Source organism: Denticeps clupeoides, chromosome 6, assembly GCF_900700375.1.
Source record: "Denticeps clupeoides chromosome 6, fDenClu1.1, whole genome shotgun sequence".
In the NCBI taxonomy this organism is placed as follows: domain Eukaryota; kingdom Metazoa; phylum Chordata; class Actinopteri; order Clupeiformes; family Denticipitidae; genus Denticeps; species Denticeps clupeoides.
Genome location: NC_041712.1, coordinates 20,678,311 through 20,691,832, shown reverse-complemented (window position 1 = coordinate 20,691,832; position 13,522 = coordinate 20,678,311). Strand labels below are relative to the sequence as shown.

Here is a 13,522-nt window from a genome sequence, read left to right as displayed (position 1 = left end):
TGATTTTGTTTTTTTGTTTTTTTCAGTGTATTTTGAAGTTATTGAATATGTGACTTGGATTGTTTGGCTTGGACAGGATGGTGGTGCCACCTCGTGTTGTGTAGGCGCTGTTACACAATTCATCAACCTTTTAACCAGTTCACAATCCTACTGATCTTTGCTCCTTTTAATTGTGTTTTTTTAAGGTCAAACCTGTAACCTTCATAATAAGCATTATTATTAAGATGCTGATGCATTATGAAAATATGCACAGTGAGTATTATTTTCATTTTGGGAAATGCAATTTGCAGTTTGAGAATGAATAACACAAATCATGGAAATAACCCTTTGCCAATAAACTATTTGCATTAAAGATGAATCCAGTATAACCAACATTGGCAATTCCTCCCTGAAAAAAAAAGATTCTAGCAGATGCTGAAGATGGACGCATCTATTTTTATTTATAAATGTAAGCGTTCAAAAGACTACATATTTTTAATACTAAAAACACATTATACATGTTTTACTTGCTCTTGTTTTCATTAAACGCAGTTCTCATTAAATAAAAAAAAAACGGTCCAGCACTTTTAAAAATCAGCATTTCAAGTAAACTGCATACAGGGAAGGGAATTACTTAATTTTGTACACTGGGTGGCGACAAACCACCAGATTTCAGCATTTTCACCATCATCCAATTACAAAATGTTCATTTTTTCAAAATCTTCATTGGCCCCACACGACCCCTCCTTTTATGAATACATGCAATGCATGCATATGCATTAAAATATTTTCCAATATGATGACTATCATTTAAAATGGACATTCTGCACATTAAACCAATTCAACATCAACAGTGCATCAGTTAGCTTTTAGTTGATCTCAACTAATGTTACTCAGTAATTGAGATGATTGAAGTGCATGTTACAAAACATATTTCAAAACATCCTGTAAGAGAATCCAGAGCACTTTCACTATATGTAGGTTCGACTGGAATAAACTGTAGAGAAGTTAATCTACAATAATGTCTGTTTTATTCATTTATGGGTTGGTAAAAAAAAAACCTTAGAAAAGTCAGAAAATACTGTATAAAAAAACTAATTTGGCTGAAGACAGTTGCACACCCAATTACACCCTCTTTTGTTTCATGTGGCTCATTTGCTACGGTGAGTTTAATGTGCAGCTGGTGAGAGCGTGTGTCTGTGTGTTAAAGCATGCATTCAGGCTGCTGTCACTTTGAATAAAGGTCACTGCTAAACGACTGAGTGAAACAGTAGTCTTTCTGCCAGAAACAGCTAGAGAGGAATTAAAAGTGTGAATTTAAGGACCCTCACTGCTTATATTTCAAAATTGCTTAGGTAAAGGCAATGCGATGCACACATGAACATAATTTTGTGTGTTTGTTTGTGCATTTCATCACTGGTGTACAGATGTATTGCTTGATGCTGCACAGCAATGAATGAAGTTTCATGGTGACATACTGACTAGGAGCTGCTCTGTGTCAAGTATGTGACTGACATGCTCTCTCCACTGATTCATACCCCTGACACGGTCTGCTACTGGTTGTCACAATGGCCTTAAAGCACAACGGAGAGAGTGACACAACTGGAGAAGAATACTGATAAGAAGAAGCATTCGTACTATGTGCCGCCTCGACAAATCCACCCACAGGCAGTAAGGCCCACTCAGCACCTTGCAACCTCTCAGGATCTCCCTCCATAGCACAAACTTACCCACGAAAGCAAACTGGTGTCTTACTGCACTGTAGTCCAAGCACAAACATCTCGCTGTTTTTGCACGGTGTGTGCCCTGCATCATCAGACCATTGCAACCTCATATCTCTATGTACGTCTATGAAGATGAGAAGACACTTTGACCTTTTGATTCTGACTACACAAGAGTATGTATTTAGATTATGAAATACTCGAAACAATTTGAAGTGTCAGTATTATGAGCATAGATGAAATGCATAGATGACAGTACTGTACAGCTGAGCACAACCAAAAAATGTGCAATTTTACAAAAATGAGGCTGACGGTGACCTCAGGAACGATGTAATCAAGCCATGTGAAAGACCTCTTAGGCTTTTATTGGAAACATGATGTTGCAAAGAGCATAAGCATGGGACAACACATTTTGGCTAATGCTGGGTTTGGCTTCATGCAACGCGTTCATATCAATTTTCACAAATATGATACTGTTCCAGTCCTCCAACTGGCAAGTGTAAGAGGACTTCAAAAAGAGATTGAGGCTTTTAGGAGACTTTTCTTGTGATGCATCCTTCACCATTTTTTGTAACACTTGAAAGCAGTTGATATTTTTTTGGGCTTTAAACCTTCCAGAGAGGATGAGCCAGCATCACAGCTTTCTCAATCACAAGTGGGGATCAAAGGTAGGTTCTTCAGAAACCAATACTCTTCTCCTCTTCTGCTTCCAGTCGCCTACTAATGACTTCCAGATTTTCCACTTCACATGACATGACATTTATGAGGAGCATGCCATAAAAAAACACCAGCAGGTACAATCTGGCACCAGGCACAAGTGAATAATGCGTTATCTTTAATTTATCGTCCCAACACATTTTAGTAGGAAGAAAGTAGTCATTATTTATTAAAGTCAAAGCAATATAATACAGACAAATTCCTGCATATGGATTTGGAGTCAATGGATAATGGAGTAAATTAAGCAGCTACACGACATATCACACATACAAATTGTAACACAACAAGGGGAATAGATTTACGCACACTGGAATTAATACAAAACTGAAGCCAAAAACATACACAACAAAAGCAGCATGTGATCAATGCACATTAGTGTGGGAAGAGGCTTTAAATCACCATGGGCATCACAAAAATGCTTCACGGTGAAAATATATTACACTTAATATAATACAGCAAAAGAGAAACGAGGCAAAGATGAGGGAAAAGAAGGAAATATCAGTAGCGAAGCAAGATCTTCAGCTAAAAAAAACAGGGAGTGGTGAACCAAAGGAAACAACCAGTAAGAGACAGTGGCTGTCCTCCCATAATACTAGTGATGCCATTACACAGGAAGGGTAAATTATAATGAAGCTCCTACATTTTGTTTTAGGAGACAACCGTACAGTTGACACAATCAAATGAGAGCTGGATGAAAAAAGACTGTAACAAAAAAAAAAGTAAAAAATTGGAAACACCAAATGATCTCATCTCATTTATAAATATGTAAGCTGTTCCCAATGCCTACAATGTGAACATTTCTATTTAAAGGTGACCTCAGGGTAAATTATAATGAAGCACCTACATTTTGTTTTAGGAGACAACTGTACAGTTGACACAATCAAATGAGAGCTGGATGAAAATTGACTGTAACAAAAAAAAAAGTAACAAATTGGAAACACCAAATGATCTAATCTCATTTATAAATATGTAAGCTGTTACCAATGCCTACAATGTGAACATTTCTATTTAAAGGTGACCTAAATGTCAACAATTTTTTCTGTTGATATGGGGTGCTGTGTGTACATTAATGAGGCAAAATGTGAACTTAAATGATTTTGGCAAATGGCTGCAGACTACAAAAGTATTTAGATTATGAAATGCTTGAAACAATTTGAAGTGTCAGTATTATGAGCATAGATGAAATGCATAGATGACAGTACTGTACAGCTGAGCACAACCAAAAAATGTGCAATTTTACAAAAAGGAGGCTGACGGTGACCTCTGGGATGATGTAATCAGGCCATGTGAAAGACCTCTTAGGCTTTTATTGGAAACATGATGTTGCAAAGAGCATAAGCATGGGACAACACATTTTGGCTAATGCTGGGTTTGGCTGCAATATAACAAAGAGTGAAACATTTAAGGGGGTCTGAATACTTTCTGTACCCACTGTAAATGTGGAAGGGCTTGATTCCCAAGATATTTACACCACATGCAAACACAAAATATGACACAGTGCAACAGCAAATGTTACAAATTATGAAAATATTTTTTATTCATACATACATACATGTTTTTAAATACAGTTTAAATATTATTTTTCTGTATTTAGAAAACATCTTTTTTTTAAATAATGTTTTAATCAACCTAAACATTGTCAGTCATCATTGTCTTGCCAAACGAACTGGCTGTTGGATTCATATAATTGGGGCGGGGCAGGGCAGGACAGGAAGAAAGCAAATGTTCGACTAACAAACAGGGGATTTAGTAAAATCAACACTCAGAACCAGTGACACAGCAGGGTACATTTATACACTGTAACACGGATACGAACAATCAGATAATCGGGGCAATATTTTACACAAAACAAGAACACCTCACAAAGTCAGATTCATGACACATATATTTTTATTAGCACAGACTTTCTTCCTCCACGATAATTTAGCATTAGCACAATGACTGGATCAACAATGGTTTCCGCTGCTCAATACTGAAGACAAATAAACGTGATACAAATATATTTTTTCTTCACGTGTTATATAATCAAATCAGCATCCGTAAAAAGAAATTAAAAAGACTGCTTGTAAGTTTTAACATAGTATGATGTCAACACAATTTCCTCATAATTTAAGGCCTATTAGGTGCATTATTATTTTAATAACTTAAACTGGATTCAGGTTAAGTTATTCTCAGACAGTTTATAAAATAGTGCTCGCTGTAGCAGCACTATTACTGGAAAGGTTGATAACCAGTGGTTGTTACCAATTTGACAACTTTTATTTGATAGGGTTTACCACCACAATGCCTGAATTTGTGACCACAAGTTCAGCCATTTTATTTATTATTTAGTCCATGCCAAACTTTTTTTTTCACAGATTTCATTAAAGAGGCCACTATTTTCATTAAATACATTATTATTTCAAAATGAATTTCATGAATGCTGACAATCAGTCGATCTAGGATGCTGTATTCGTGACCCTTAATGCAAATATTTTGTTAGAAAATAAAGCATCTTTTGCTAAATTTTTTTTTTTTGGCAATTTGCAATAAAATCAGACCTTTCGGGCTGTAACAATTCTAAAATGGCACCAAACTTCAGGAGAGACTGAAGTGTGTGTTTTTATGTGTTGCATATATCAACACTGACCTGAGATCTGATCAATAACGGTTCTCATGACATGGAACCGCACCAGCCATTTGAGGTTCGCCTCCACAGCACACACAAACACAAAGCCTCTTTCTCATGTGGGGTGGGGTGCGATCTTCCACCGGTTAATAAATGGCAGAATTTTAAGCTCTGCCCTGAAACTGTGGTTGAGCCAGCAGTAGATGAAAGGGTTGTAGCAGGTGCTACTGGTGGCGAACCAGTGGAAAATGAAGTAAACTGCATTGTTGGACTTGATGAGCTTGCTGGAGAGAAGCACCACGTAACAGTTGAGGGGGAACCAGCAGATGGCAAACACGGCTACCACCAGCATCAGCATCTTCATAGTCATCCTCTTCCTCCGCCGGTGGTTGGCTGACTGGGCCAAGGTTACATCACCAATGGTGTTGTGCGACCACACCTTCTTTGCTATGACGATGTAGGCCACTGAGATGATGGTCAAAGGTAGGATGTAGAGCAGGAAGAAGGTGGTCAGGTCCAGATACTTCCAAAACAGGTCAGAGGGGGGTGGAAAACTGGGCAGGCAGACAATACGCACCTTGCTGAGGCGAAGAAAACATGGCTTAGAGAAGAACTACAGACTCCAACTGAACATAAATCTGAGAGTGAGCAATGCAGAAGGAAGAGGCATACAAGGGATCTAAACACCTTATAAAGGGTATCTGCCAATGTAAAACTTTTAAAGACCTTTTTTAAGGCCATTTTCATAAAATTGAAGACCCTGCATTGGCTTCAAGTTTTTCTCAGCAGACACTGAGGGACTGATGCTCTTCTAAAATTCAATATAAATTGCATTTTATCTTAAGTAATATATTATTATTTGATATTTATTCATTTTCTTTCCAAATTTCTGGAATGTTAACAGACTCATATTACCAATACAGCAGGAAGACACTAGGGGGTGTCAGCAATATTTTCACTTTCTTATTTGTGAGTCATTTCTGAACCCAGACGTCTGTAGCGCCCTGTGACTGGTGGCTTACAGTCAGATTAAAGGCTTGTTTCATTTGATTTATAAAAAAGTAATTTCTTCTACACTAGCCTATACCTGATTCAGTCTCCCAGATCAAGGAGAATATATAAGAACTCTCAGTACACGTCCGACAGCGTGTGCAAAATTTAGCTGTCTAGCTCCATTGATGCCAATTCATTTTCCATGGAATGGGCCAGATGGAAAGCTCTGGCTGGCCAGATGTGGCCCGTGTGCTACCAGTTGACAATCACTGCCCTACATTCACAGAATGACAGTATTGTTCATTGTCCCCTACTGTGATCATTTGTCCCCCTACTATCATTCTGGGGAAATCTGAATTTCAGAAAGAGACTTCAGATACAGTGTAAGGGGACCACTAAGACCTATATAAAAGCCAAAACTATTTTTCATAATAGGGACCTTTAAGGCTCTGCAGATACCCTGTTATACAACCGGCAAAATGCTTCAATTCTCCATCTATTTGCATAAGGAGGTGGGTGTATTGTGCAGAAGTCAGTACGAGTTACATCCCTCGTCACAGACATACACATCATTCAAGGAAACAAGGGCAAGGGCAGGTGTGGGTGGGGAAGGTGTCTCTTACCCATAATCGAAGCGAATCAGTTTCTGATAAATGGCGTGGGGCATCGAGAAGCAGGAGGCCATTGCCCAGATCACGATGATCCACACCAGACCTCGCTCCCGAGATATCCGTGGCTTCATAGGGTGAATGATCGCCTAGAAAATTGCACACACAAACTCCTCAAATAATTACATAATCACATAATAATTACATGATTACGAATAATTACCACCTGCCATAAATCATGCACTCCTGCCTTTTAAAGGTAAGATGACGTGCCATTCTGACTGGTGTATTGAATGTTACAGCCAAAGCACACCATCAGAAAAGCTATGAGAGATAGGACAACAATTTTGCCACATCCAGTCTGTCATTTCCGCTGTCAGAACAATACTGGCCATGCCAATAAATGCTTTAGACCATCAAAATGGAGCCCAACACTACATGAGATATCGAGGGCACCTGTTGCTGTTAAAAAATGTATCATCTGGTTTTAATAAAGATGCATGTTTTAAATTTGGTGGAGAAGAGCATTAAAATTAATCACTGCAATTATACTAAAGTCTGATGTAGCGAATGAACTGTTACCTGCACCACTAATTTCGTGCCTGAACCCCTCTGATGCTTGTCATGGCTGTGATTATTAGCGCCAGGAGGAAGCGGTACTGCGAGTACAGATTAACCCCCTGATCCATTACTTGGGCATTAACTCAGGTCCCTTCAGGTTATGGCTGCTGCATTTTCCATTACCCACAATGCTGATCCAGAGCTCCCTTTACTGAACAGGTTGGACATGGCTATTTTTTTGTCACCAGAGAAAATGTACTCTTTTAGGTTGCGCCTGTTTTCATTACCCAAGCTCTCATTAGGGCATGCACTGAAACATACTGGCTGTGTGTGCACACATTCATTAAATTGCATGCAGACGTTGCTCTCCTACCAGCGTTTTCTAAATAATGCTTCACTTACACCCTTCTTACTAAATCTGCCTTCTGATATTTCGTATGAACGTGAAGTGATTGTCATTGTTAATCACAGCACACGGTGCACACAAAAATCTGTCCTCTGCATTTAACCCATCACCCTTGGTAAGCAGTGGGCAGCCATGAAAGGTGCCCAGGGAGCAGTGTGGGGATGGTAGTGGCACCTCAGTAGCACCGTGGCAACCTTCTGATTATGGGTCCGTTTCCTTATCTGCTAGGCCACCACTGCCCCCGTAGGCAGAAAGCAACTCGTCTGACCACAAAAAGTGTCAGAGACAAGGTGTGGGTTGGTGCAACAAATAGTTTTTTTACCCCAGTGGGAAAGCAGATGATTATTAATTTGCTTCACTACAGAGAAAGAAATGAGAAACTATGGGTAATTACCTGGTGTCTGTTTACGGCAATGGCCACCAGGGTCAACACCGACACGTGGACGGAGCAGTACTGAGCAAAACGGCTTACGTGGCACATCACCTTCCCAAAAACCCAGGTGCTGTGCACAAACCGGACCTGTCAGTAAATGGGGGAAAAAAAACATCACCAATGCAACTCCTTCAAGGCCTCCAGCATGGATATCAGTCCTCCTCATGCAGTCATGGAAAGCAACAGTACTGGCCATGCTGGCACTGTAGAATATAAAAGACCCAAACAAGAGGTGACTCAGATAATTCGCTGCAGTAAATAATATCCAGTATGGGTGCGGCAAGGATCTCACGATACGGAACGTGTCACCATACACAGGTCACGATACGATATGTACAACGATATAAAGTGATTCTCACTGAACAGTTCACTGCGATTTCACTCTGCCTGAAATGCCAGGCAGTAATACACAGCACCCAGCGGTACAGCGCCATCAACAGGTGTGGATGTTGTGGTCGCACGCTGCATCTCATCGCTCACTAAGAAACTACATTTGGACTAAATTTGTATACAATAATATCGATATTGTATCGATACAATATCACCACATTAAATATCGCGATCTATATATTGCTGTGTAATATATTTTCCTACACCCCTAATATCCAGCAGCCAACAGAATCTCCAGATGCCATTTGTAGCTGTCATAACCCTCCTCCCAGCCCAAGGCAAGAGGGTTGTTCACGTGGGTTCTTAGTTAAAACGTGAAATATATTGTCGACAGCAGTTAGGTTAATGGAGCAGGCAGAAATGCAATAAAGTGGCTCCAAATAGTGCAATGATATTCAATGGTTTTTCATTAATTACCACATTTTTTTTATGCATCAAGAGTTAAAAAGAAAACAAAAGGCTACCTTCATACAATCTTCATTAGAGCTTGTTTCATCTGAAGAGCTCACCCACGCATAGCAGCTGAGCAGCCCCGCCGCTGGTTTCTCATAGTTAATATGGCATGGCATGGCCACTGGGCTCACAGGATGCTTAAATCGAGTGCTTCACGATGACAAATGCTCACATGCACTTTATTGACATAAACCTTGCCGATATTTAAATCGATGCCCCTTCGAGGCTTTATTTAGTTCCATTTTTTTCCTGATGCTGAGGGCACAGGCCGATGTCCCCAGGAATATCTTTCCCCGTGCAAATGTTGTCACCGCGCCGTCAAAACTGTCTTTGCATTCGAATTATCTGTCACTTATTTTCGGTAAGAGTCCGGTTCGGTTGGTTGCAACGACGTTGCGTCACGCAGCTTTGAAGGAAATTGCAGCGATTGCAGGAGCTACGCTTTCGCATTCTGACCAATTATAGAAACGTGCATGCAGACAATATTTAATTATGGCAGTTTTGCCATAAAACGAAACGAATACAAAAATAATAAATGCCAAAAATGCTGCAATTTGGTTAAAATTAGGTCGGCAGTTAATCACATGTTGGCAAGTATGAGATAATGAAGAGGCAGATTCCGATGCGCTCCAAAATAACGCACTTCATTCGTACAGAAACTATCGGGCGTAGTGAAAAGTTGATTATTTACTTGTTGGGTTTATTTCTTGGATCATCACTTTTTACATTGGAGCATTTTGCTGCAGAAAAGGACTTACCAGAGTAAAGGGCGTGTTCAGGAGCGTGATCATCAGATCGGCGATGGCCAGGTTCATGATGAACAGGCTGGTGACAGAGTGCATTCTTTTGGTTTTGAGCACTACGTGACACACCATGCTGTTGCCAAAGAGCGAGAAGACGATGATGACGGAGTACGCCACCACCAGCAGCGTCTTCATGCCCGGCTTCTGGGACTCGGCGTCGCGGCTGCCCCCGCGGCTCAGCAGCTCGTCGTCCAGGGAGAAGTTCCAGAAGGACGAGTGGTTCGTGGGCGCGTAGAAGCGCGAGAAGAAGTCGAGGGACTCGTTGGTCAGGACCATCCTCCCGGCGCCGGAGACGGGGGACGATGCTGGGACGCGCTGCGCCTTCGTGTCGCCGGACCCGGGCGTCGCCTGAACACGATTGGACGAACGGAAGTCCTTCATTCAACTCCAGGTGACAGTTCTCTCCAAGGGGGGGTAAAAAAAAAAAACTCCACGTATCATCACCAAGCCCTGTTCTCTCAACTGGCTTTATTCACACTTTCAGTGGATCATTTTTTTTATTTATGTTGTGACTGTAATGTCTAAGTGTGACTGTATATGTCTAATATGTGTCATAAAAATTCCTCGTCAATCACCCTACTTGTCATATGTGTGTCAAAAAGTGCATCGAAAGTGCAATGAATGAAGTCAGTAAGTTTTAGGTATATGCATTTGCATCTAACACACACACCCTTGAAAGTGTAGTCATCATTTTCTTACATTTAAATTTACAGCATTTATCAGATGCCCTTATCCAGAGCAACTTACAATCAGTAGTTACAGGGACAGTCACCCTGGAGCAACTAAGGGTTAAGTGTCTTGCTCAGGAACACAATGGTAGTAAGTGGGATTCGAACCTGGGTCTTCTGGTTCATAGTCGAGTGTGTTACCCACTAGGCTACTACCACCCTATATTTTCTTCATGACAAAATACTTATTTGCACATATTACAGATATTTGAATGTGAACCTATCACTCTTCTGAATGTAAAAAGATGGACACGGCACAGCACGCACAAATAAATGTGTCCTCTGCCTGTCACCCATCTTGTGACGGCCATGAGCTGCTCAAGGGTAAGGGAACAGTTTCTTTGCCGCCAGGTCACCAATGCATTTCCAAAGTCAAAATGGTTTTAACGTATTTTTAACTGAAAAAGAACATACCAGACGTTTAGTGTTTGCATAAGTACTGTGTTTTGGAAGCCATAGGTTTAAGCCACTGAACCACGACCCAAAAGGCAAAAGCTATTTGAACCTTCTAAAGTAAAGTGTCTTTCTGGATGTGCAAATCACCTATTGTAAGGGCCACATGATAGCATTGCATTGTTTTATTTTTTAAGAGAACGTTTGTCCAGACAGAAACACATTGGGGATGCTAGGACTCATCTGCTAGGACTGTGAATCTTGTAAGAGCTGAAGAGAAAACTGATGGACACAAACACAGCACTAATTGCAGAAGAACTTGTTCCAGTCTGCCATGGACCTACGGCTTGGGAGGAGATTCGTCTGTGTCAAATGTGTGTTCTTATGTCATAAAAAGTATAATAAAACAGGAGCATAAGACACAAGAAGTGAGATAGTAGCAGAATCAAGCAAAAAAAAAAAAAAAAGAAGCTCATCATCAGGATTCTTTTTTCCTTGCAGAAGTGGAGGTGGAGATAGGATGTTGTTTGGGGGCAACATTCCCTCCAGATGTCTACAGCCTGGGAAGAACAAATAAGCACAACCTGCAAGAACTGACTCACCTGCTTCCAAATATAACCACCCTGTTGATGGATCCATTGCTACAAGATGGCCAATTCTCCTCATCTGTCAGAAATGTGTTCATTGTGTTTGATTGGCATATACAAATGTGTTTATAGATTGCAGCATTAATGTAGAATGCAATTAACACATTGTATAAGTGTGAGTTTAATGAGGGCATATGAAGTAAAGGATCTTTTAATTCTCCGACGGCATTTTCCCAGGTTGAGCTGTGTGAGATGAATTTAATATGCATCATTTGTTCTGAGATGTTATTCCAGAAACCATTGTACATTTATCCTCTTATTGTCTGTTTTTTATTTTTTTGTTATTAATAACCAAATACTACACATAGTTTCTTATAAAAGCATACAATGAAATAAGATATAAAGTCTGCACAAATTCTGTCTACAGTAATATAATATAATATAATAATTATTATTATTTACTGAGCGAATATTTTGAATGTCACATACCCACCTAATAGCCCTTTCCTTAATTTTTTTCTGTGGAACTCTTGAGGTCTAATTTACAAAAGAGATTAATATATGCCCTTTAGCTCAGAGACATCCTCACATATCTTTTAACAATCAGTGTGCATGTTTCATTTATTCAGTTCATTATCTTTAAAAAAAAAAAACCCTTAAAATATATTGAAAATGTTCAAGTTATTATTTCACAATGCATTATTTTTAGTTGCTCAGAGAAAATTGGTGTGGGTGGAGCAGTCATCTCTTGCTGATGTTGCGCAGCTTGCAGGATGAACAGTGACCCCTCTCTTGGGGTATTTGACAAACTGACACCCTCTCATATCGAGTGTCCAGCACAGCCTGTCAAATACACTAAGAGGAGGGCCTTCAACAGACCCTGCGAAGGGTCGACATGGAAACACACAGAGAGAGAGAGAGAAACAGCGAGATGGTTATTAATTCATATGGGGGTGAAGGCATAAATAAAGAAACCTCTGTGCCTGGCCATCCTCTGTCTCCTTTCCTCTTTAGTTTAATGTATTTTAGTGTAGTTCAGGAAATCTAGGAATAACAGGCCTAACATTAAAAGTAAAAAAAGTTACTAAAATGTAGTTATAGTAAACATAGACCCTGGAGCTTTCTAAAAATGAAAGTAAAGGGGACAAATGCACTCCAGTCACACCGCACATCCTCTCCGAGCGCAGAAATTCAGCAAGTGCACATGTGATGACAGCAGATCGACATGAACTGAAACTGAAGGTCTTACAGATGCTCTCATGCACGATTCCTGAAATCCCTTTCCTGCCCCTGCATTCCTAACCAGCACAGATCACCACAGTACCTGCCAATGGACGGAGCCCACTCTTCATTTGGCTGCCGTGCTCCTTGACTTTTTCGGCGAAGACCCTTGTTGCCCTCCTGCTGTAGAGCTTCCTCGACCAAAGAGAAGCGACTCTGTGCTCTGCAGTGTTGTCTGATCATTATGAACAGACAACCGTCAGTAAAGAGGAAGCCCAAATGGGGAAGATAAGTGTGAGGCCAGCTTGCAGGAAATAAGTGGAACCGAAGTGACAACATGTCATGGTTGTGAAATGCTGCAGACGGCAGTTTGAGTTAAAATATCCTCACGTCGGCAATAGTGCCCTGTGGGGTTAGCTATAGAGCTACGGTTTTCAGATACTTTCCTCTGTGACAAAAGCTAATACTCATGAAAAGATTTAACATGCTGTTACATGCCGCATGCTCTTGAATGCATTCTGCTGAACACCATGAGTACCTCGGTGGTGTGTAGTGTGTCCAACCTGGCCAACATGTTAAATTAAGTTCAAATGACTTCCAGAAAAAAAAGACAAGGCCAATAATAAAGGACCACATGCAGGTCATGAATGTAGATGTAGAACCATCGGATTTCTAGTGGTGTATTGTAAGGTAAAAGCACAAGACTGGCTATGATTGAAATGCCTACAGCATCAGATGATATTTAGAGATTTGTATTTTGTGCCTTTTTGACAAGAGCAGGTTCAAAATGACAAATGTTCATGAAAACAAAACTTTGTATACAATCAGATTGTAATTAGTAGCAGTACCAACCGTGAGCTCGCCATCGTCACAGTATCACAAAATAACCACACTGTGCTCAGTCGTAGTCACACTTCTGGG

The 13,522-nt window shown here is 40.3% G+C and overlaps 1 protein-coding gene and 1 long non-coding RNA gene across 2 annotated transcripts; both read right to left on the bottom strand.

The window, feature by feature from the left end:
• Positions 1-4,067: 4,067 nt before the first annotated feature.
• gpr83 (G protein-coupled receptor 83) lies at positions 4,068-10,015 on the bottom strand. The gene is made up of 4 exons (XM_028983404.1): positions 9,628-10,015; positions 7,988-8,113; positions 6,642-6,775; positions 4,068-5,606 (listed from the first exon to the last, which is right to left on the bottom strand). The coding sequence occupies exons 1-4, from the start codon at positions 9,946-9,948 to the stop codon at positions 5,141-5,143; spliced, it is 1,047 nt and encodes a 348-aa protein (XP_028839237.1). The 5' UTR covers positions 9,949-10,015; the 3' UTR covers positions 4,068-5,140.
• A 1,676-nt stretch (positions 10,016-11,691) lies between these two features.
• Positions 11,692-13,522, bottom strand: LOC114792363 (uncharacterized). The gene is made up of 3 exons (XR_003750115.1): positions 13,454-13,522; positions 12,705-12,836; positions 11,692-12,260 (listed from the first exon to the last, which is right to left on the bottom strand). It is a non-coding gene; the product is annotated as an uncharacterized LOC114792363 (long non-coding RNA).